The 25547-nt window shown below is 44.9% G+C and overlaps 2 protein-coding genes across 2 annotated transcripts; one reads left to right on the forward strand and one right to left on the reverse strand.

The window, feature by feature from the left end:
* The first annotated feature begins 476 nt into the window (after window positions 1-476).
* On the forward strand, window positions 477-3152 carry LOC125379630 (proline-rich extensin-like protein EPR1). The gene has a single exon (XM_048395783.1). The coding sequence runs from the start codon at window positions 477-479 to the stop codon at window positions 3150-3152; it is 2676 nt and encodes an 891-aa protein (XP_048251740.1).
* Window positions 3153-16589: 13437 nt separating this feature from the next.
* On the reverse strand, window positions 16590-23676 carry LOC124145171. The gene is made up of 2 exons (XM_048395784.1): window positions 22904-23676; window positions 16590-18812 (listed from the first exon to the last, which is right to left on the reverse strand). Exon 2 carries the CDS (start codon window positions 18706-18708, stop codon window positions 17677-17679), a length of 1032 nt encoding a protein of 343 aa, XP_048251741.1. The 5' UTR covers window positions 18709-18812; window positions 22904-23676; the 3' UTR covers window positions 16590-17676.
* Between the last annotated feature and the right edge of the window lie 1871 nt (window positions 23677-25547).

Consider the following 25547-nt stretch of genomic DNA (forward strand, 5'->3'; position numbering starts at 1 on the left):
GACAACACACCCCATTCTACAACATCACTTGTCTAGAACAGTGACCACGACAACACACCCCATTCTACAACCTCACTTGTCTAGAACAGGGACCATGACAACACCTATCATTCCACCACCTCACTTGTCAGAGCAGTCATCATGGGAACACACCCCATTCCACCACCTCAACTGTCTAGAACAGTCATCATGGCACCACCTACTGTTCCATCACCTCACTTGTCTAGAACAGTCATCATGGCACCACCTACCATTCCACCACCTCACTTGTCTAGAACAGTCATCATGGCAACACCTATCATTCCACCACCTCACTTGTCTAGAACAGGGACCATGACAACACCTATCATTCCACCACCTCACTTGTCAGAGCAGTCATCATGGGAACACACCCCATTCCACCACCTCAACTGTCTAGAACAGTCATCATGGCACCACCTACTGTTCCATCACCTCACTTGTCTAGAACAGTCATCATGGCAACACCTACCATTCCACCACCTCACTTGTCTAGAACAGTCATCATGGCACCACCTACCATTCCACCACCTCACTTGTCTAAAACAGTCATCATGGCAACACCTACCATTCCACCACCTCACTTGTCTAGAACAGTCATCATGGCACCACCTACCATTCCACCACCTCACTTGTCTAGAACAGTCATCATGGCAACACCTATCATTCCACCACCTCACTTGTCTAGAACAGTCATCATGGCACCACCTACCATTCCACCACCTCACTTGTCTAGAACAGTCATCATGGCAACACCTATCATTCCACCACCTCACTTGTCTAGAACAGTCATCATGGCACCACCTACCATTCCACCACCTCACTTGTCTAGAACAGTCATCATGGCAACACCTACCATTCCACCACCTCACTTGTCTAGAACAGTCATCATGGCACCACCTCCCATTCCACCACCTCACTTGTCTAGAACAGTCATCATGGCACCACCTACCATTCCACCACCTCACTTGTCTAGAACAGTCATCATGGCACCACCTACCATTCCACCACCTCACTTGTCTAGAACAGTCATCATGGCACCACCTACCATTCCACCACCTCACTTGTCTAGAACAGTCATCATGGCAACACCTACCATTCCACCACCTCACTTGTCTAGAACAGTCATCATGGCAACACCTACCATTCCACCACCTCACTTGTCTAGAACAGTCATCATGGCACCACCTACCATTCCACCACCTCACTTGTCTAGAACAGTCATCATGGCAACACCTACCATTCCATCACCTCACTTGTCTAGAACAGTCATCATGGCACCACCTACCATTCCACCACCTCACTTGTCTAGAACAGTCATCATGGCACCACCTACCATTCCACCACCTCACTTGTCTAGAACAGTCATTATGGCAACACCTACCATTCCATCACCTCACTTGTCTAGAACAGTCATCATGGCACCACCTACCATTCCACCACCTCACTTGTCTAGAACAGTCATCATGGCACCACCTACCATTCCACCACCTCACTTGTCTAGAACAGTCATCATGGCACCACCTACCATTCCACCACCTCACTTGTCTAGAACAGTCATCATGGCAACACCTACCATTCCACCACCTTACTTTTCTAGAACAGTCATCATGGCACCACCTACCATTCCACCACCTCACTTGTCTAGAACAGTCATCATGGCAACACCTACCATTCCACCACCTAACTTGTCTAGAACAGTCATCATGGCACCACCTACCATTCCACCACCTCACTTGTCTAGAACAGTCATCATGGCAACACCTACCATTCCACCACCTCACTTGTCTAGAACAGTCATCATGGCACCACCTACCATTCCACCACCTCACTTGTCTAGAACAGTCATCATGGCACCACCTACCATTCCACCACCTCACTTGTCTAGAACAGTCATCATGGCAACACCTACCATTCCATCACCTCACTTGTCTAGAACAGTCATCATGGCACCACCTACCATTCCACCACCTCACTTGTCTAGAACAGTCATCATGGCAACACCTACCATTCCACCATCTCACCTGTCTAGAACAGTCATCATGGCAACACCTACCATTCCACCACTTCACTTGTCTAGAACAGTCATCATGGCACCACCTACCATTCCACCACCTCACTTGTCTAGAACAGTCATCATGGCAACACCTACCATTCCATCACCTCACTTGTCTAGAACAGTCATCATGGCACCACCTACCATTCCACCACCTCACTTGTCTAGAACAGTCATCATGGCACCACCTACCATTCCACCACCTCACTTGTCTAGAACAGTCATCATGGCAACACCTACCATTCCACCACCTCACTTGTCTAGAACAGTCATCATGGCACCACCTACCATTCCACCACCTAACTTGTCTAGAACAGTCATCATGGCAACACCTACCATTCCACCCCCTCACTTGTCTAGAACAGCCATCATGGCACCACCTACCATTCCACCACCTCACTTGTCTAGAACAGTCATCATGGGAACACCTACCATTCCATCACCTCACTTGTCTAGAACAGTCATCATGGCACCACCTACCATTCCACCAACTCACTTGTCTAGAACAGTCATCATGGCACCACCTACCATTCCACCACCTCACTTGTCTAGAACAGTCATCATGGCAACACCTACCATTCCACCACCTCACTTGTCTAGAACAGTCATCATGGCACCACCTACCGTTCCACCACCTCACTTGTCTAGAACAGTCATCATGGCACCACCTACCATTCCACCACCTCACTTGTCTAGAACAGTCATCATGGCAACACCTACCATTCCACCACCTCACTTGTCTAGAACAGTCATCATGGCACCACCTCCCATTCCACCACCTCACTTGTCTAGAACAGTCATCATGGCACCACCTACCATTCCATCACCTCACTTGTCTAGAACAGTCATCATGGCAACACCTACCATTCCACCACCTCACTTGTCTAGAACAGTCATCATGGCACCACCTACCGTTCCACCACCTCACTTGTCTAGAACAGTCATCATGGCACCACCTACCATTCCACCACCTCATTTGTCAGCACAGTCATCATGGCATCACCTACCATTCCACCACCTCACTTGTCAGAACAGTCATCATGGCAACACACCCCATTCCACCACCTCACTTGTCTAGAACAGTCACCAGGTTGCCGGTGTACAGAGCGACCTTAGCGCTAAGGTGATAGTAACTCCCATACCTTAACATAGACTCAAGACAGTCGTAGCGCTAAGCGCACCCAGCAACACATCCCATTCAACCACCACAGCACTATGTGACAACCTCACTTGTCAAGATCAGTCATCATGACACAACATCCCATCCTTCGTAAATAAGTAAGTAAGAATAAACATGTGTAGTAGTTACGGATCACATTTATTAACGCGTGTCGATCAAAGGTGAGACAAAACCCAACACAGTTCACATACAAATGGCGCGACTTTCTCCCAGCACGGGTGGTCCGCCACCGCCCGACCCACACAACACGCGATGCACGTTAGGTGTCTCTAGTGCCTCTCACACTGACATAAAAGACGATAATATTATACATTGTTTGCCAGCATCGCGCCATGCCTGATAACAAAGCGTACACGTAAGGTTATTTCTGACGAGACAGTATTCCCCAACCTGAAAGGAATTTCTTAATATACGTGCGTCTTTTTAATCATCCAAAACGTTTTTCTCCCCAGATATACACGTCTATTCCTGGAACCGTAAGTACTTTCGGAAATTAACAGGCATCAAATTCCACCTTAATGGCTATTTAGCAACTGGCTGGCTGGAAAGGAATTAACAGAGATGCTCTTTGAATAAGTGCCAAAAACTCGGATCAATCTTAATATTCGAGCAGAGTGAAATAAGCACCAAATCTACTTAAGGTTGAACTATCGTGAGGTGTTGAAGTCAGTCGATTTAGCCTAATTCCATGTCTTGCAATGTACGCATTTTCGAGGGCGGTCGGGTAGCCTGGTGGTTAAAGCGTTCGCTCGTCACGCCGAAGACCCGGGTTCGATTCCCGACATGGGTACCATGTGTGAATCCCATTTCTAGTGTCCCCCACCGTGATATTGCTGGAATATTGCTAAAAGCGGCGTAAAACCAAACTCACTCACTCGATTCACCCCTATATCTGAACATCTTCGCGTATATGCATCAACACGATTAATGGAGATTGTTACACATTTAGGGCAGGTCAGACATTGGGAAACACTAACCCTTTGATCCGACCTATATATACACTTAAAGTTTACATCTACAATTAAAGTGAAGACCCGTGAAGATCCGGGGTAGAATAGGTCTTCAGCAACCCATGCTTGCCGTTAAAGGCGACTACGCTTGTCGAAAGAGGCTAGGCGACTAACGGGATCGGGTGGTCAGGCTCGTTGACTTGGTTGATGCATATCAATTGTGTGGATCGATGCTCGTGATGTCAATCACTGGACTGTCTGGGCCAGGCTCGATTATTTACAGACGGTCGTCATATAGCTGGAATATTTCTGAGTGTGGCGTTAAACAACAAACAAACAAAAAACATAAACTATGGATAGTAAGTGGGTAGGTTTCCACGCTGATTTTTAGCAGCATCTCAGAAGTATGACAGTGTCGGACGCAATGACAGTTTTAACATGGGGAAAATAGAGAAAGTTTTACGTTAAATGCCGCATATTCGGGATTGGAAATTGTGAAATAAAGGTAGATATAAATAAAGGAACTGAAGCCTTAAATGTCTCTGAAATGAAAATGATCTACAGAAGGAGACGTTGTAAATTATCTTATTACAATATTATAAAAGAGACTCTCAGAGACTCACCATTTTCAGAAGCTGCAGTACTCTTTTCTCCGAGGCAAGGGGTTAACTGACTGCAAAAGTAAAGGTTTCACCCTTGCCGAACTATGGAGATCTATTTTGGCTGGATTAACGAGTCTATGCATAGTGCAATCAAAATCGCGTAACGAAATCGACATCCGGTTCGTAAACTGCTTCGTTTCTACCCTTGCCGAACAAGGTTGGAATTTCGGAATTACATTTTGGCTGGACTAACGAGTCTATGCATTGTCCAGTCAAAATCAAACATCCGGTTCGTAAACAACATGGATTTCAACGTGCAGATTTCGATCTACTGCAGGATTTGCAAAGCACGTGTATCGTCAACCGGGCGTCGACAGATATTTTCAAATGTTTTCATGTTTTTAATCAAGGTGCTCACATGATTTGATGCACTCCGCGAGGTAAGACCCGTTTCATTACAATACAGATCTTGATTATCGACCAGATCGTCTTGACTGGGCGACGTCATTTTGTTTGAAGTAAATGCAAGTAATATTAGATGTGGAATCTGATTGGTCAATAGGAGGAACATATATAGAACACAAATCGTAGTAGCCACGAAATTCCAGCGTTGTTCGGCAGGGATGGAAACTGGACTTTTGTAGTCAGTTAACACCCTTGCCTCGGTAAGATGCAGTAATCTAGATTTGCCAACGGTTATAGACTTGCTTGGACTATGATATATTTGTTTCGGGTTCTGTAAGACAGACAAAAGGAATCTTCCAGGAAGATCTACGTTGGCCCTGGAGAATATCAAACACTGTTTCATGAACACTTCTATACCTGTTATTATATAAACGACAACCGCTGATAACAGTAACCAGACCAAACGGTTGTGACACCTGTACATTACCAGTAATTACCATCCTCCGTTTCTGCCAGTCTCCTCCAGGATCAAACAGGTGCGTGTCTGCAGCCTCTCCCTCGCGATCGATCGAACACAAATCTACCATTTCCTAAAGGAAAAACAATTATTGAAAGCAAACAGGTCTCAAATAATTTCAACACGTGTTTCCCTGCAAGTCAGCCTGGCATCATGTTCCCTGCAGTGTGCCAAATGCATTCCAGATAGGTATCCTGGCTTTTTAACTGACGTTCTGGAGATATACAATGGCCAGACCGTTGCCGTCGTGAGAACTCGATTTGGCTTCCTGGGTATCAACACACAGAAGGATCGGTTTGTTATTTCAGTAAATGTCATGAAGTGCTTAAAAAACGTATGATGGATGTTCGATAGCTTAAGCCACAAGAATATCTATTTCCTGAACCGAATACAACAACACACCTAGCCCCGCGTCCGGGCAAGTTAGAAACTGCTGAGGAGGCAGATTTGAAGTTAATGGAGATAGATGGTAATTGTGCACCAACTGATGGTCATCACTGTGAAATGTTCTCAGCAGCACTTGAGTCTCTCGGAATGATGATGGGATGTCCATCCTATGATATCGCTGTCCCAATATTCCTGACTGACTCGTCGATGACTGACCAGCTGATTGACAGACTGACCTGCTGACTGCCTCACCGACTGACTGACTGACCCACTCACCCACCGACTGACTTACCGACTCACCTACCGAGTGACTGACCGACTCACCCACCGACTGACTTACCGACTCACCCACCAACTGACTGACCGAATCACCGATGACTGACCAACTGATTGACAGACTGACCTGCTGACTGCCTCACCGACTGACTGACTGACCCACCCACCGACTGACGTACCGACTCACCCACCGACTGACTTACCGACTCACCCACCAACTGACTGACCGACTCACCCACCGACTCACCCACCGACTGACTTACCGACTCACCCACCGACTGACTGACCCACTCAACCACCGACTGACTGACCCACTCACCAATCGACTGACTGGCCCACTCACCCACCGACTGACTGACCAACTCACCCACCAACTGACTGACCGACTCAACCACCAACTGACTGACCCACTCACCCATCGACTGACTGACCGACTAACCCACCGACTGACTGACCCACTCACCCACCAACTGACTGACCCACTCACCCACCGACTGACTGACCCACTCACCCACCGACTGACTGACCAACTCACCCACCAACTGACAAACCGACTCACCCACCGACTGACTTACCGACTCACCCACCAACTGACTGACCGAATCACCGATGACTGACCAACTGATTGACAGACTGACCTGCTGACTGCCTCACCGACTGACTGACTGACCCACCCACCGACTGACTTACCGACTCACCCACCGACTGACTTACCGACTCACCCACCGACTGACTGACCCACTCAACCACCGACTGACTGACCCACTCACCAATCGACTGACTGGCCCACTCACCCACCGACTGACTGACCAACTCACCCACCAACTGACTGACCGACTCAACCACCAACTGACTGACCCACTCACCCATCGACTGACTGACCGACTAACCCACCGACTGACTGACCCACTCACCCACCAACTGACTGACCCACTCACCCACCGACTGACTGACCCACTCACCCACCGACTGACTGACCAACTCACCCACCAACTGACAAACCGACTCACCCACCGACTGACTTACCGACTCACCCACCAACTGACTGACCGAATCACCGATGACTGACCAACTGATTGACAGACTGACCTGCTGACTGCCTCACCGACTGACTGACTGGCAAACTCACCCACCGACTGACTTACCGACTCACCCACCAACTGACTGACCGAATCACCGATGACTGACCAACTGATTGACAGACTGACCTGCTGACTGCCCCACCGACTGACTGACTGGCTGACTCACCCAAAGACTGACTGACCCACTCACCCATCGACTGACTGACTGACCGACTCACCCACTGACTGACTGACCCACTCACCTACCTACTGACTGACCCACTCACCCACCGACTGACTTTCCGACTCACCCACCCACTCACTCACTGTGTTGACTTTCCACTAGTCTTGCACTAAACTAAGGCAATAATAAGTATTTAAGATAATAATTCTAGATTATGTAAATGATAAGAACAAGTTGTCCCTCTAAGAGACTTGAGTCCTTAGACTGTCCTTGTTCTGTCCACATATCTAGACTTCCTTATTAGGAGGATAGAATTACTACACATCCGTGGACTACTTTTTCAGTACAGTCTTGAGGCAAGGCTAACTACACACGTGAGGAAGCGGTTCTGTGGAGCGATGTGACTGCTGTGATGTGAAACATGTGTAGATGACTGTGTACGAAGCTGACCTCTGCGTGCTGACCAAGATACAGGTTTGTTAGTATGCTTGAGACCAGCCTCACCCCGACTAACCACATGGCTGTCATGACCAGCTAGCGCTTAAACAGGGGACGGTGGGGAATTTTGAAATAATTTGAAAATAACTGAAATTGATGACAAATAAAGTAAATAAAATGTATTTCCCGGTAGGACTCAGACAGAAGATGTGCATAGTATAACTCCGTTGTCTGGAAACCCGAACGGCTGATTAAGTGTCTTAAATATGCATTTGCCAAGACCCCATCGTTCTAAACATTTTCTTAGTATCATTTTCATCGATCGTACAAATGTAAACTAACATCTCGTACATATCTTACAAAAAACGGTTGTTAAATTATCTTAATAAAACATTATAAGAAGGAGCCCAGAGATTCTATAACGCTATAATCTAGACTTGCCCACTATTATAGACTTGCATGGGCTTTATTGGATATATTTGTTTCAGGGTCTGTTTGACAGACTGGCACCAAAGAGGCAAGACTGCGTACAGAATGATATATCATTGTCAAAGACAATCTGGCAATCGACTAACTTTTATTACAGTGGCTCATGAACCAACTGTTACTTTCGGCACGGACTTGTATATAGGTCCGTGCTTTCGGTAACGTCTTGTCGGATAAAAGCTTAAAACGTTTTAAAATCATTTACTGTTTTGTAAATGAAAATATGCCAGCATGGTCTCCACTATTACAGAGCTGGTCATATGGCGATGTTAGGGCGAGATTACAGGACTGGGGTCTAGTCTAGTTTTGAGATCACTGATTCTAAGTTCTGATCTCTAACCTTTTGTCTTGATAGGTATATCATCTATCTGTTCCCACATGTAAACAAGCATAGACCAAACTGATACATCAGCTAATCTGAAACAATCCATGACTGGATGTTTACTAACACTTACACGCGCGTGTAACAAGGCTGGGGCTGGTCAGCGTTACCTGTCTGCTGAAGGCTGCTACCTACCTGTGCGGATTACCTCCGGCGCCCGGAGGGGAGGGTGGGGTGGTGGTGGAGTGGGGGGTAAAGGGATTTGAAGGAGTGGGATCACGGGAGACGCAGGGGAAAGGCGCCTGACAAGGCCAGGAATCTCCGACCTTTCCTCCCTGCGCGCCACGAGAATCGTCTTCAGTGCAACATTTAGCTTGACTCATAGGTGTCGGTGTTGAGGCACGTTATGACGTGGTTGTTTGTGCTGTGAAAAACGTCTGTGTTTTATGGGGCTAGAATTAGCTTTGGTCGGTGAAAGGGTGGTGGTATATACGTTAACTTGACGTAAACAATAAGTGTAACCAAGTGTTTGTCTGAATGTATGTACCAGTGTTCAACAACAGTCTGTGAGTTTGGTATTGGTACAGTAAACTACGGTTATAACGAACACGCTTATAACGAACTGACCGATATAACGAACTTATTTTTAGTCCCGGCCATTTGTTGTACATATGCTGTATATATATGCTTATAACGAACTACGGTTATAACGAAATTAGTGGTCCCGTTGAGTTCGTTATAACCGTAGTTTATTGTAATACGTTGGTCTGTACCATATTGATAGACCTGTAGGATCGGACTACCACTAATTTCTCTCCTCAACATCACCAATTATCTGGTCATTGGTATTTCAACACCAAAGTTGTTTCGAATTGTCATTTTAACCTTCATCACACATCGTTTTTAAAAAGTCATTTGCATCATCAATCGTTGATTTACGTTAAATTCGATGCAATCTCATTAAAATCAGATCTTAGTTCTCGCTACCGCTAAACAAAGATCTGAGGACATCCCATTACGGGTCACGTCAGACCGACCTTGCGCAAACTTTGACCGACCAATGGAATGACCAATCAGAAGGAAGCTTTCTCGTGCTTTACGGCACTAATTTCAAATTGGCAACTACGATTCGAAACATATTTTGACAAATTCTCGATTACAAATTAGAAACCTAAACAAAAGAACATTCTGGAATGGCTACTAGATGGCCCAGATTGTATGGATTCAGTCGTTAAACCCGTAACCATCGTTCGGAATACCCCGTTTTAAAGTTTTCGAAATTGCATGATTAGAAATCACATTCCGACTGTCACTTTCATAATCTGGTTAGCGACGCTCTGATTGGTCGGATGAAAGGTCGTTCTGACGTGGCCCCTAATGGGATGTCTTCAGATCTTTGTTTAGCGGTAGCGAGAACCAAGGTCTGAATTTAATGAGATTGAATTCGATGAGTATGACAGGCTGGGAAATAACCTGTCCACGTTCCACGCAACTCACTCATGCAATACGTGATCAAACGAATTTGATACGACTGTTATATGACGTCATACCAGAGGGTATTGAAACCAGAATGAGGGCAACATTCAGTGCGGTGACCACCCTGTCTCAAAACGAGGCTAACTTCCGGAGATAGCAAAGAATCTAAAACAGGTGGAGAGAGCCACCGCATCCTTAAATGTCATCGTGCAATTAGGTGGGGCACTTCGTGTTCCCTGTCGGGAATCTTAAGGAGGGGACACACCAGTGCAAGGGAAGACTGTTGCTTTGATGTTTGGACAGTGGACAGATGGTCTTATTTAGACGCATGTTAACGTGGGAGGAGGGCATGTCGGTATTCTCGCTGCATGGCCCGCCATCACCCCAACACACGCATACAGACAGTCGTGTGATGTGCCGAAGGGATGGAGTCCAACAAATACCAAATAAATATCAAAGAACTGTTTATTTTCATGTTTGAAATAGGATACGTCAGGGTGAAGTGGAACCGCTTCCGCCATGTTTAGTGTGTTGTGGTAGTCCTGCACAATGACTGTGGAATATATATTTTTTTAGATATTTTTTTTACTAAAAGCCTGGGCAAGTCTAGATCAAACTAACCAAGAAGACGAGGAAAGGTTCTTTCGAAGAAATTTAAAACAAATATTTTAAAGACATGTTTTCATTGACTCAGTGACTCAGTGTTAGTCTATGTGTTGTGAGAGAGTTTAGTACTGTCGTATGTGGACTGTTCCATTTTGTGTGAGTGAGTGAGTGTTGTGAGCTTTGTTATCGACAGTCAGGACAGGGGACACCACGACTTGGTTTCACACATTGTACCAAGGAGGGAATCGAACCTAGGCCTCCCTACACTAGAAGCAGTCCCTGATTTAAACATAACGTATCTGAGAAATATTTCCTCATCATTGGTATGTTCCCAATAAAATAAAAATCTTGAAATATTTTTACCAGTTTTTGGTTTCAATCTTTATTTCAATTTGTTTGTTGGATTGCATGTTATTATTATAAATTGAGACTGCCCCTGTCGAGGGTCCTGTGGGTGGCTAACGCTTTGGCCACTGGACTGTACCCCTCCTTCCTTCATAGTGTGTGTCCGGGACTGGGTCAGACATTGGTGGATTATGGCTTGATTTCACCATGTCATGGTCAAGATAAACATTTTCTTTGCCGATAAGACATGTCGCCCAATTAGCGAACTACGTTATGTGGTAGAACCTTCACTATGGAAAACATGTCACCGTACTGCAGAACAGAACAGAAACGAATAAAAATTACTGGAATAATTGATAGCCTGGTTGTCATGACGAATACCCGGGTTCGATTCCCGGCATGGTTACAATGTATGTTTCTGGTGTCCCCCCCCCCCCCCTGTGATATTGCTTGAATATTACTAAAAGCGGCGTTAAACCACTCACTCACTCACTCACTCACTCACTCACTAACTCAATGGTCAGGCTTGGTCAGACGGCTATAAGGTCTGATTGTAGGTCTTATGTCCCAGTGGACTGGGTCTAGATCTGTGTCGAATCCCGGATAAATCTAACTATATCTCTGTCCCCGGGAGTTTGACACATTAGGTAGACTGTATTTGGGTGACGCTACAGTACAATGGGAATCACAATTTGGAATCATATCATTACTGTGACCTGTATTTAAGATTTGTCTTCAAAGTCTGTTACGTTTATGGAGGTGGAAACTTAAAAATCTTGTGCACACTGTATAAATTCGCGTAGCTCTGTCAAAGCAAAAACATATTCAAAGTCAGTTCTTATAAATAAATACGAAAACAATAATAACTCCACAGACAGCGTATTTGGTCATTAACAAAAATTACAAACTTCAGGCAACAATACGAAATTAGGGACATCGTTCAAAGCAATAATGAACACAATTTACTCTATTATCAGCCAATCAGGAAACACTAGTCCGTTAATGGGCTAAGGGTACTTTTTTTCGGTTTATTGATAATATTTGTTTGGTTAGCCAATCACATGCCATGGAATCCATTGAAATCTATTTAAATATATCATCATATTATTTCTTCAGTGAACAGTCATCGTACAATATCTGTGAAAGTGTGTGTTTTTACTTCAGATATTTGATTAGGTTTTTGTTTGTTTGTTTGTTTGTCAGCACTCGACGAAATTCCAGCCATATGACGACGGCTTTTCCTGGTCGCTAATACCAAAATACCAAGAGACAAAAATGTTGTCAGGGTTGATAGACGGTAGAATATGACCGTTGCCGATTGCCAATAAAAAGACACGCTAGTCTTTGTGTGAAGTAATAAAGATGTGGAACAGTACTGTACTATTCATGTTGATGCACATACATATTATTGATTATGAACAAACGCGAAACAGTGATGTAAGGGAGATAACTCGTTTGGTTTTAGTGGACGGATCACAGCATGGGGTAATATTCAGAACCTGTGTATTTGTTTATATTGTATTATATAGATATAAGACGTAATATTAGTTTTATTTATATGAATCATTGTATTTTGACGAGTTACAAACATTTTTCCCAGATTTCTTTCGTATCACTTCAATTGTATATACCTGACGTAAAATCTCCCGCACATCATGGAACAACTTCACATAATACACGCGTATACTTCATTTTGGCTACTGAATTGTCTGATTGCATGATATCGTAGTCCGATTGCGTAGGGCGATGCTCAAGATATTAATCACTGGTTTTGCTGGTCTTGTTTGTTTGTTGTTTAACGCAAAACCCAGCATTATTCCACCTATATGACGGCGGTCTGTAAATAATCGAGTCTAGACCAGACAATCCAGTGATTGACGTCAAGAGCATCGATCCACGCAATTGGGATCGATGACATGTATCAACCAAGTCAGCGAGCCTGACCACCCGATCCCGTTAGTCGCCTCTTACGACAAGCATAGTCGGCTTTTACGGCAAGCATGGGTTGCTGAAGACCTATTCTAACCCGGATCTTCACGGGTCTTGCTGGTCTTGACTTGATTATTTACAGGTTATGGTGATATAGCAGGAATTTGCTGAGTGTGGCGTTAAACAGTTCGCAAAGAGTCAAGGAGCTCCTTCATCTTATGGTGACCGAGAGGGGGCATCGCTTTCTCGCCTTCAATTGTGGCCGCGAGAAAGCGATAACTCGAGATGAGAAAGCGATAACTCGAGATGAGAAAGCGATAACTCGAGATGAGAAAGCGATATTCATATCTTGACTTCATTTTACTTTCTCGTCTCGTGCTTTCGCTTACTCGTCTCGTGCTATCGCTTTCTCGTCTCGTGTTATCGATTTATCGCTTAGCGAAGGCAAGAAAGCGATGTCCCCTCTCGGCCACCATATCATCTGGTGAACTTGAATAGCCTGTGGACGCGTGGTTGTGTGTGTTTATCGTCGCAAGCACCTGTGACAGTTTGTTACACTCTGAAGAAACATACGAGATGATACTGCACTATATTACCCAAAGGAGCAGGTATTGATGGTTCTATGAACCACTTAATAGTGAAATACAACAACAGTATAAATGAGCCCAAGTATCCACCACTACGGGAACAAACTGCCTTCCCCTTTGGAGATTAGACCGCCTCCGTGGTCTTGTGGTAGAGCGTCCGCCTGGATAGCGGAAGGTCCAGGGTTCGATCCCGGGCCGCGTCATACAAAAAGACGTTAAAAGATTGTACTTGTTGTTACCCTGTCTGGCGCTCGGCATTAAGGGGCTAAAACAAGGACTGGTCGGCTCGGAGTCAGTATACTGTGTCTGAGTGGGGTATTCATGTTAAACTGCGGCATGGTATCTCAGTGAGCTAGCACTATAAATCGGCATCAGTCCGGACTAGTACAAGCAGCCACACACACACATACACGTGCATGCACGTCGCTATATAAGTGCAATAATCTTGGACGCGACGTTAAACCCAATTTCACCTCACCTCACCTTTGGAGATTATCTTCCGCAGGCACAAAATACCCGTCGATAACATAACAATATAACAATACGCTGCGTGTAAGAAGGTAATTCACCTGAAAATCTCTTAATGCTTTTGAAGCATTGCTCCTCTAGTATTGCCTGGCCTGGGAAGCGGCTCGGTGAGGTTTCCCACTTACTGAGAGAGGCTCCCCTGGTACTGCTCCGTAACACAGGAGGGTGGGGATATCGTCCTGACATTAACACCCACCTGACACTCTCCACTTACGCTGTACCCCGGGTTCTCGGTAGTGCCACTTTATATGTACTCAAAAAGCAAAGACAAAAAGCCAGTGCCATGTTTATTAAGCAATGGGTAATAATGTATTGTATTTGTAAGCCCGTCTCAAATAGTGAGGCAGGGAGTGCATGATTTGTTTTCAAGCCGCTTTGACCAGTATTCCAGTTGTATCACGGCTAGTCGGGTTAGTGTTGAGAAAAGACTGAAGAGATGCAGGTCTTAGATATTTTCAACTTTGATCAAATAACGTGCATCGGTATGGTTCTGGTAAACAAATGGTCATTATCAGCTGACTTGGTTGATGCTTGTCATAGTATCCCAATTGTGTGGATCGATGCTCATGATATCAATCACTGGATTGTCTGGTTCAGACTCGATTATTTATAGACCGCCGTCATATAGCTGGAATATTGCTGAGGGCCGCGTTAAACAACAAACCAACAAACGGAAATCTGGGATTCGAAGAATGATCATAGGATCTGGCATCCAAAGGGACGCAATAGCGACTCGAAGCACCTTAGACGAATGGGCCAGCCGTGTCCTTTGGACATACATATACGTTAATGTAGGATAACAGTTTTAGGCAATGGTTGCAAGATGAGTTCAACTGTGAATGAGTGAGTTCAACGCCGCTTTTAACAGTATTCCAGTTATATCACGGCGTGTCAGCTTAATATGGGAGGAAAACCCCAAGTGATGCAGGTCCCAGACGTTTACTACTTCGGTGAAACCGACGAGAACGGGTATGGTGCTGACAAACCTAGAAACATAATCGGGGCGAACCGGGATTCGAACCCACAATCATAGGTTTCTGGCGTGACCAAGGGACGCAACTCTGCACAGCGAATCGCGGCGCCTTAGACAACTGGGCCACCCGTGCCCCCCGTGAGTTCGAGCTTGGAGCACACACACCAATGACTGACAATGTGAACGTAGATCCACGTCAGATATAAGTGTAAGCCCTTTTTGTGTGGTTCACTTGGCAAAAGAGAATGGCTGTGTAGAGTTGCATCCCTTAGACGTGCCAGGATCCTGATCACGGGTTGAGAACTATTCTAACCTTCGATTACTGCAAAGAAGTACAAACATACGCCAATTGGGTGGATGCGATGTAAGATATCGTCAAGACATTCTAAAACGATGCCACCCTTTTGAACCCCGTCACAGAAAATTTAGTGTGATTTTCGACAAGTTCTACTAAAAACGATCATGAATTAGGCATACAATAAACTATTTAGATACAGAATTCCGATCCCATGTTAAAATTTGTTGGAAGTGCTTCAGCCTTGATTTACATGGAGACGGACACTCCGTGGGTTCACCAAGCTCACCAAACAGGACACACGTCGTGAGTTCTGATACAGCAACTTGCTCCAAGATAGTGAAAAGTTGTACAATTATATCCATATTTGAAATACATGTTATAACCTTTATTTAAAGTCAAAACAAAGTACCCGTTCATTTTCTAGCAATTGTTTTTGACAGAGTACATGACAGTTTCTGGAGTTGTTCATTGTATAAATTCTGCTATCGCCAGTAAGTAGGGCACCAGATAACACGTGACTAATATAGGGCACCTCCTGATTAGGTGTGTTAGAGCCTCAGGTGTAAGCCTGATTTATGTGTCATTACAAACACATCACGTAGATATACACACTACAACTACGAGCGGAGCAGTTCGTTCACCATGATCTACAGCAATACATGAACAGGGAGTACTGTATTAATCTCCTGTGATTGTTGAACAATATCCACACATGCACAGAGACCTTTGTCCATGCTTCCATAGTACTACCTTCGTGGGGTTGCTTGGTTGGTTGGTTTGTTGTTTAACGCCGCACTCAGCAATATTCCAGCTATATGACGGCGGTCTGTAAATATTCGAGTCTGGACAAGACAATCCAGTGATTGATATCATGAGCATCGATCCTGGCAATTGGGATCGATGCGTGCATCAACCAAGTCAGCGAGCCTGACCACCCGATCCCGTTACGCCTTTTACGACAAGCATAGTCACCTTTTACGGAAAGCTTGGGTTGCTGAAGACCTATTCTACCCCGGAATCTTCACGGGTCTCTTCGTGGGGAGCTGGCCCCAGCAAACACTTGTCATAAGGGGATCTTTGAATATTCCCTTTCTCTGTCAGGAGAAGCCACAGCACAATCCTGCCTGGACAGCCAGCATATGCAATTTCGTTGTAAAGCCTGAGGTCAATTTAATTTATGAAAGCGTGTTTTGGACCATAAAAGCCCAGTTTCCACTCTTGCCGAACTAGGCTGAATTTCCAGGCTCGATTGTAGCGCCACCCGTGGCTATTACCAGTCATATCCCTCCTATTGACCAATCAGATTCCATCTCTCATATCACTTGTATTTGCTTCAAACAAAATGGCGTCGCCCTGTCAAGACGTTTTGGTCGATAACCAAGATCTATATTGTAACAAAACGGGTCTTACCCCGCGAAATGCATCAAATCACGTGAACACCTTGATTAAAAACATGAAGGAATTTGCAAAATATCTGTCGACGCCCAGTTGGCAGTATATATGCTTTGCGCATTCTGCAGTCCACCGAAATCTGCACGTTGAAATGCATGTTGTTTACAGACCGGATGTCAAGTTCGTTACGCGATTTTGATTGGACTTTGCATAGATTCGTTAGTCCAGCAAAAGGGTTACTCCATAGTTTCAGCCTAGATCGGCAAGGGTGGAAACTGTACTTTTATAGTTAGTTAACTCCCTTGCCTCGGGAAGATGGTTTAGTCCGGATATATCTTCAGGAAATAGTTTGCATCACTTTGGATATATCTAATGATAGGAATCATCTCCTGACGCACGAGAGATATGCTATTCATTCGAAAATGTTTTATATCAAAGTCAGCCAAGTGTATTAGCTGTTCACCTTGAAACCATTGCTTGGTCCCTTTGCATAATGTTAAACCAATACGCCCACAACATGAAGAGCACTTTTTCGCTTAACGTTTTTGACATCTTCGTTTTGTAAAACTGTCATCGGTTGTACATATGTCATCAGTCGTGTAAAGGTTGGAGATAATTTCTAACAGGTTTGAAATCGCGTCCAGTGTAGTGATATCTAACTTACCCTGAAAGTTCACCTTGTTCAAAGGGAGGTAACCGTGGCTGATTGATTGTGTTCATAAAAGTACCAATCCTTCCTCTGATTTTGTCATAGTTCTCGAGCTCCCTCGACACCTTGGTCCTAGTGATGAACTCGTCTTCCTCAGCCAACTGCCTCTTCGTGTAGGCCGGAAGTGACGTCTTCTGTCTTCCCGGCATGCCCAGTGTCGTAACACTTCGTGTCATGGTCAACCCCTGGGATTGCATGGGCGTGTCGCTGACCCTAGGTAGTGTTATCGAGTGTCTCTTTCTTTGAGGATTCTCGTCCGGGGACTTGATAATTTCCGTCGGTTGTCTGTGTTCTCCCTGTGATCGTGGACCTTGTCTTCGATCCACATCCTGCCCATCGCGTCTCATCTTGTTCATCTTCCGTCTCAGCAACGAACACGCACCGTCAGTGTAGGTATCCGATAGACTGCCTTTCTGTTCCCTGGCTTCAATGCTTTTCAGTAAATCTTTAAAATTGACCTTACAACGGTTGCTATCAAGTCTTTTACTTACGTTCATGTCCTGACGCATCTTCTTCACGTTCCGAATTAGCTGAAGTATTTTTGTCATGTCAGGCTCATCGGCACCCCCTGATTGTGTCCTGTCCGCTTTCGTTGTCGTCATGGCAACGAACTCGGGGTTCTTCTCTTCTTTAGCGGACAAGGACATCAGTATGGAAGGAATAACCTCGGACACCCGGCGGTACTCCGTCAGCAGGTACGAGTTGACAGGATCAAGCGTCTGATGCCGTGACGGTCTCGCGTCAACAAAGGGTGACGGTGACCTTGACCTTGGTTTTGAGGAGGACACGTTATGGCGCCTGCTGAGACGGTATTCGTTCCTCAAGGTGATCCTCTCTCTGTCCAGCTCCATCATCCTGAGTCTGGAGTTGAGGGAAATGGATTCGAGTCTCTTCTCCAGCGCCTGTTCCTCCTTGTGGTTCACGAACAGGGTCTTCTCCAGACGCTTCGGGTTCGGCTTCCTCTTCGGCTCCACCTGCTCCATGGTCTAGGACAAAGACACCGCTGACGTGTTGATGACGTTGAAGGACAGGCAAAACTAATCACCCAGGAACCCTTTCGTCATGGGCCACTCAACGGCATTTGAATCTGAAGTAAAACAAGGTATTTCTTTCAAATAGAATTCTTGATCCTGACCCAGAATGAACATAAGTCACATTTGGGTTTAAATTTTCTTTCTGTCATTATGGTCGTTATTTGTGGTATGAATACAAACGTTGATTGTCACTAACTTTGTTGGACGCTCATGCTGATCCTAAAACAAAATTCGAAAACGCCGAGCAAGTCTTCAGTAACTTGGCAAGTCTAGATTTCTTTTCAGTTTCAGAAAGTGATGATATCCTCTTGGGTCCTTTCTGTTATATACTAAAAGACAACTTAAAATTAAAGCAAATTCATTTAAGAGATTAATTGTAACCTTGGATTTGGTTTAATTTGCATTTATGGCAGATTCATATTTATTAATTCGTAGCTGACTTGCGCAAAGGAGGAATTAAACTACAGTTTATAGGTCAAGTAGAATTTTGAGAGCGTTGGAATGACGGTCTCTGAACTGGGTTATAAATCTTGGAGAGAAATCGTTCGCGCTGTCCGAGTTATCGTACGTGTACTATACCTTTAATGACATTTTATTACCTGGAATAAATCAACAACAACAACAACAACAACAACAACAACAACAACAACAACAACAACAACAACACAAAAAAACAAAAAACAACAACAGCATTTGAACACTCCTTGGTTAAATAATTCAAACATATGATGGAAGGCTTCCTAATAAGAAAATAAAATGATATCTCTACCGAAACAATGTGAAATCTTGAAAATAATACATTGTATGAGAAAATGAAAAACAAGAAGTCTGGGCTTTTAAAGCAGACACGGCTGCAGCATTCTGCTCAACTGGGCAAAGGCAAACTGACATATCATTATACTCTTTCTGTTTAATTATGGGACCGATCGACCCATGTTTTAATTCATAGTGGTTCTTAACACATGAAGTAGTTTCCTCCTGAACAAACATGTCGTGGATGCCACGCCCGAATAAATGCCCCTCACATGAAGCAATGGACCCGTGAAGATTCCGGGGTAGAGTAGGCCTTCAGCATCCCATACTTGCCGCAATAGGCGACTATTCTTGTCGTAAAAGGCGACTAACGGGATCGGATGGTCAGGCTCGCTGACTTGGTTGATACATGTCATCGATCCCAATTCGTGGATCGATGCTCATGATGTCAATCACTGGATTGTCTGGTCCAGCCTCGATTATTTTACAGACCCCCGTCATATAGCTGGAATATTGCTGAGTGCGGCGTTAAACAACAAACCGACAAAAACAAAACAAACACACGATGCAATGATTATATAATCTGACTAGATTCACGTCACAGATAACCTTCCACGTGACATGTCCTCGTAACGGTTAACTGACTAATCACTGCATGCCCTGCACTGCAGTGTGACTAATGTTTTCTGTCAGCTGACTTGACGTCATGGCGTATGGCCGTGGGACGATGTCTAGCGATTGAATACTCTGCTGAATACCAGCCTGTGTTAAAAGTGCCCACTTACGATACTTAGCAAAGTTAGCTAGGATTACGTGCATGGGAACATTATATAACAGGTGAAAACGTGATGTTATCACATACACTACAATATATAAGACGTCAAAATAAGGTGTGGCTTTCAGGAAAACACTTCCTTAGATTCTCTGTGCCTTCCTGCCTACCTGCCTACATGTCTATCTGTCTGCCTTCCTGCCTACCTGCCTATGTGTCTATCTTTCTGCCTTCCACCTACCTGCCTTCATGTCTACCTGACCCCCCCACCTGTCTACATGTCTACCTGTCTGTCTTCCCGCCTACCTGTCTGCTTTCCTGCCAACCTGTCTACCTGCCTTCCGTTCTACCCACCTCCCTACCTACCTGTCGATCTTCTTACCTACCTGTATATTTGTTACCTACCTGTCTATCTGCTTACCTACCTGCCTATCTGCTTACCTACCTGTCTATCTGCTTACCTACCTGTCTACCTGCTTACCTACCTGTCTATTTGCTTACCTACCTGTCTATCTGCTTACCTACCTGTCTCTCTGCTTACCTACCTGTTCATTTGCTTACCACCCCTGTTTCCAACTTACGTGTCTGTCTGCCTACCTGCTTTCCTGCTTACCCACATGTCTGTCTGCTTCCCTACCTACCTCCTTCCCGTCTACCTGCCTACCCGCTTACCTACAGCTACCTGCCTATAGCTACCTGCCTACCTGTCTCACCCTGTGAGGCCAGACACAGAGGGGATGGCGAATGTTATAACCGCTTCATACAATGATATGGAGGATACCGGGCTTGACACTGCAATGTTCTTGGTGATTTACAACAACAGCGTTGTCCACTCTTTGTGGGGCAATTGTGATATCTGAAGACTCTTGTTAGACAAGCATACAGCTGTATAATGACAACAGAACCGATCTAGGAGGAGACGTTATATATAATATCACCCCATGGAGATTCTAGAACTTACACCACCCCAAAATACACGACATGCAACACATGATGATTGGGCCCCTTTAAATGCTGCTGGGTATAGAAAAATATAGTAGAAATAGTGGAAGAACTTAAACTAGTCGGAGAGAATTATGTATGTAGGTCTTTCGACTATCACTGAAACAGTTGTAAATTCTCAGAATGTTTTAACAGAAACTTAGATGTCTTACCCGCCTACCTGTCTACCTGTCTGCCTACCCGCCTAACTGTCTACCTGTCTGCTTACACGCCTACCTGTCTACCTGTCTGCCTGTCTGCCTACCCGCCTACCTGTCTGCCTACCCGAATATCTGCCTACCTGTCTACCTGTCTGCCTAACCGCCTACCTGTCTACCTGTCTACCTGTCTGCCTACCCGCCTACCTGTCTACCTGTCTGCCTACCCGCCTACCTGTCTACCTACCCGCCTACCTGTCTACCTGTCTGCCTACCCGCCTACCTGTCTACCTGTCTGCCTTCTCGAATACTTGTCTACCTGTCTACCTGTCTGCCTACCTGCCTACCTGTCTACCTGTCTGCCTTCCCGAATACTTGTCTACCTGTCTACCTGTCTGCCTACTCGCCTACCTGTCTACCTGTCTGCCTTCCCGAATACTTGTCTACCTGTCTACCTGTCTGCCTACCCGCCTACCTGTCTACCTGTCTGCCTTCCCGAATACCTGCCTACCTGTCTGCCTGTATGCCTACCTGTCTACCTGTCTGCCTATCTGCCTTCCCGAATACTTGTCAGCCTGTCTACCTGTCTGCCTACCCGCCTACCTGTCTACCTGTCTGCCTTCCCGAATACTTGTCTACCTGTCTACCTGTCTGCCTACCCGCCTACCTGTCTACCTGTCTGCCTTCCCGAATACTTGTCTACCTGTCTACCTGTCCCGCCTACCCGCCTACCTGTCTACCTGTCTGCCTTCCCGAATACTTGTCAGTCTGTCTACCAGTCTGCCTACCCGCCTACCTGTCTCCCTGTCTGCCTTCCCGAATACTTGTCTACCTGTCTGCCTACCCACCTACATGTCTACCTGTCTGCCTTCCCGAATACTTGTCTACCTGTCTACCTACCCGCCTACCTGTCTACCTGTCTGCCTTCCCGAATACTTGTCTACCTGTCTACCTGTCTGCCTACCCGCCTACCCGCCTACCTGTCTAACTGTCTGCCTATCCGCCTACCTGTCTACCTGTCTGCCTTCCCGAATACTTGTCTTCATGTCTACCTACCCGCCTACATGTCTACCTGTGCTACTTCCCGAATACCTGCCTACATGTCTACCTGTCTGACTTCCCGCCTACCTGCCTCCATGTCTACCTGTCTGCCTTCCCGAATACCTGCCTACATGTCTGCCTACTCGCCTACCTGCCTCCATGTCTACCTGTCTGCCTACCCTTCTACCTGCCTACAGTTCTACCTGTCTGCCTACTCGCCTACCTGTATGCCTTCCTGCCTACTTGACTGCCTGCACTGCCTTCTCTTCTACCCACCTTTCCGCCTACCTGTCTGTTTTAATTACCTACCTACCTTAACCGAATTTAGATGTAATGATTCCGACTAACTAGGCATTGCTTGTCAACATTCTATCGTTGTAACTGTTAACATTCTAGATCTAAGTGTCGCCAAAATCACCATAGGCTGTCTCACACATACCTCCGGCTGCTTCACCATTTCCATATGTGTATCCTGCAACTGACCAGGTGTGGCGATACTTGACCAGGTGTGATGTTCAGGTGTGTTTTCCTGAAGTTGACCAGCTGTGATGCCCTGTACTTGACCAGGTGTGATGTCCTGAAGCTGACCAGCTGTGATGCCCTGTACTTGACCAGGTGTTGCGATACTTCACCAGGTGCTATGTTCAGGTGTGATGCCCTGTACTTGACCAGGTGTGGCGATACTTGACCAGGTGTGATGTTCAGGTGTGTTTTCCTGAAGTGGACCAGGTGTGATGTCCTGAAGTTGACCAGCTGTGATGCCCTGTACTTGACCAGGTGTCGCGATACTTCATCAGGTGCTATGTTCAGGTGTGATGTCCTGAAGTTGACCAGCTGTGATGCCCTGTACTTGACCAGGTGTGGCGATACTTGACCAGGTGCTATGTTCAGGTGTGATGTCCTGAAGTTGACCAGGTGTGATGCCCTGTACTTGACCAGGTGTGGCGATACTTGACCAGGTGCTATGTTTAGGTGTGATGTCCTGAAGTTGACTAGGTGTGATGTCCTGCATTTGACCAGGTGGGATATTCAGGTGTGATGTCCTCTACTTGACAAGGCCCGATGTCCTGTACCTAACCAGGTGTGACGTCCTGCACTTGACCAGCGGGAGTACCAGTACCTGAACAGGTGCGTTCTATCTGTCCAGTTGTAACGCATGTGCAGATTTCACAATGCACGTTCATACAATCAGACTTACAGGTTAGTCGACAAACGACCGTTTTACCAGTCAACCCAACAAAGGGCACTGAAACAGAAATCAATCAGTGGCGGGGTTCGATTTCACTGGAGAATTCCCCGCGGGGTAAAGAGACGTGTTTATTCAGCCTGTAGCAATCAACATTTGTCATAGTAAGAGCGATAACATTTCTCTCCCATTTCCCAAGATAAGGTTTCAAATTTCTGAACTTGACTGAGGTGCACAGCAGCTTTTGTCAGAGGGTATTTCCTACTCAATTATACCAAACACACATACACAGTGGCTGTTGGTTGGAGCTTTGCACTGAATACATTGTCAACAGTGTTGGTTCTTGTGAATGGCCTTATATCACACAATACAGTGTCAACAGTGTTGGTCTCTGTTAAAGGCCTTATATCATACAATAGATTGTCAAAAGGGGTGGTTCCCTTGAATTCCGTACAGTACGGGCGGTGGGGTAGCCTAGTGGTTAAATGGTTGGCTCATCAAGCTGATATTCAATATTGCGAAATGCGGCGTAAACAATACTCACTCATTACGTCGCACAATATATTGTCAACCGTGAATAGTCTTATACCACACAATATATTGTCAACAGTGTTGGTTCCTGTGAATGGCCTTATATCACACATGCTACAATTTATCATAAACAGTGCAGACTGGTGTTCATAGCCTTTATCACACATGCAACAGTTCATCATAAACAGTGCAGACTGGTGTTCATAGCATTATCGCACATGCAACAGTTTATCATAAACAGTGCAGACTGGTGTTCATAGCCTTTATCATACATGCTACAGTTTATCATAAACAGTGTAGACTGGTGTTCATAGCATTTATCACACATGCTACAGTTTATCATAAACAGTGTAGACTGGTGTTCATAGCCTTTATCACACATGCAACAGTTTATCATAAACAGTGCAGACTGGTGTTCATAGCATTATCGCACATGCAACAGTTTATCATAAACAGTGCAGACTGGTGTTCATAGCCTTTATCATACATGCTACAGTTTATCATAAACAGTGTAGACTGGTGTTCATAGCCTTTATCACACATGCTACAGTTTATCATAAACAGTGTAGACAGGTGTTCATAGCCTTTATCACACATGCTACAGTTTATCATTAGCATTGCAAGCTGGTGTTCATAGCATTATATTTTTATTGTAAATTTAATTTGTTTGCCATTTTAATAAAGACACGATAATGTGTTTCTGCCATGATAATGCATCGCACCAAAGTATCCTTGTTGAAACTGTTTCTATATTACCGATAGCTTCTTCTTGTCGGGCGGCAAAGTCGCGCTGGTCTTGTCTGACTTTATTGTCAGTAGTTTAAGAGATCACTGAAGACAGTATTCTGTCCCAGAATAATTATTGGTCAAATTATCAAAATTCTGCGGCAAAAACATAATCTTTCCCCTTCAGAGTAATACAAACTCATTTTTTTCGAAAACTCGATTGAAAAAACCCCGTAAACGAAATAATTCCACATGTATCATTATAAACGGTTGTCATTGAATAAGTCAACAAACATATAACAAAATGTTGACTGACGTTTGACCTTTTACAGTCATCGTCACAGCACATGATTGTCACAACGTAGCATTCTGCTATTAATTCCCTTGTCATGACATTTTCGAATAGTCTTATAAAAATTGCTGTATAAAACTAAAAAAGTTTAAAAAGGTTGTGTGCACTACACCAGTTAAAAAACATGTGACAAACATATATAGTTCAATAAAAATATATTGCATTTGTATTTAATGTTTCATGAATAACCAAATCAACATTCTTATTATCGTCAATGCGTTTCTTTCGTTGAAGACTGTATTATTTAGATATAGCTGATATGTAATTGCAATGGCAGTGATATTTCAC

This window comes from Haliotis rufescens, unplaced genomic scaffold, assembly GCF_023055435.1.
Source record: "Haliotis rufescens isolate VD_foot unplaced genomic scaffold, xgHalRufe1.0.p SCAF_144, whole genome shotgun sequence".
Taxonomy (NCBI): domain Eukaryota; kingdom Metazoa; phylum Mollusca; class Gastropoda; order Lepetellida; family Haliotidae; genus Haliotis; species Haliotis rufescens.

Coding starts and splice junctions, on each gene's coding strand:
- LOC125379630 (XM_048395783.1), top strand. CDS start 477: ATGGCAACACCTACCATTCCACCACCTCACTTGTCTAGAACAGTCATC.
- LOC124145171 (XM_048395784.1), bottom strand. CDS start 18,708: ATGGAGCAGGTGGAGCCGAAGAGGAAGCCGAACCCGAAGCGTCTGGAG.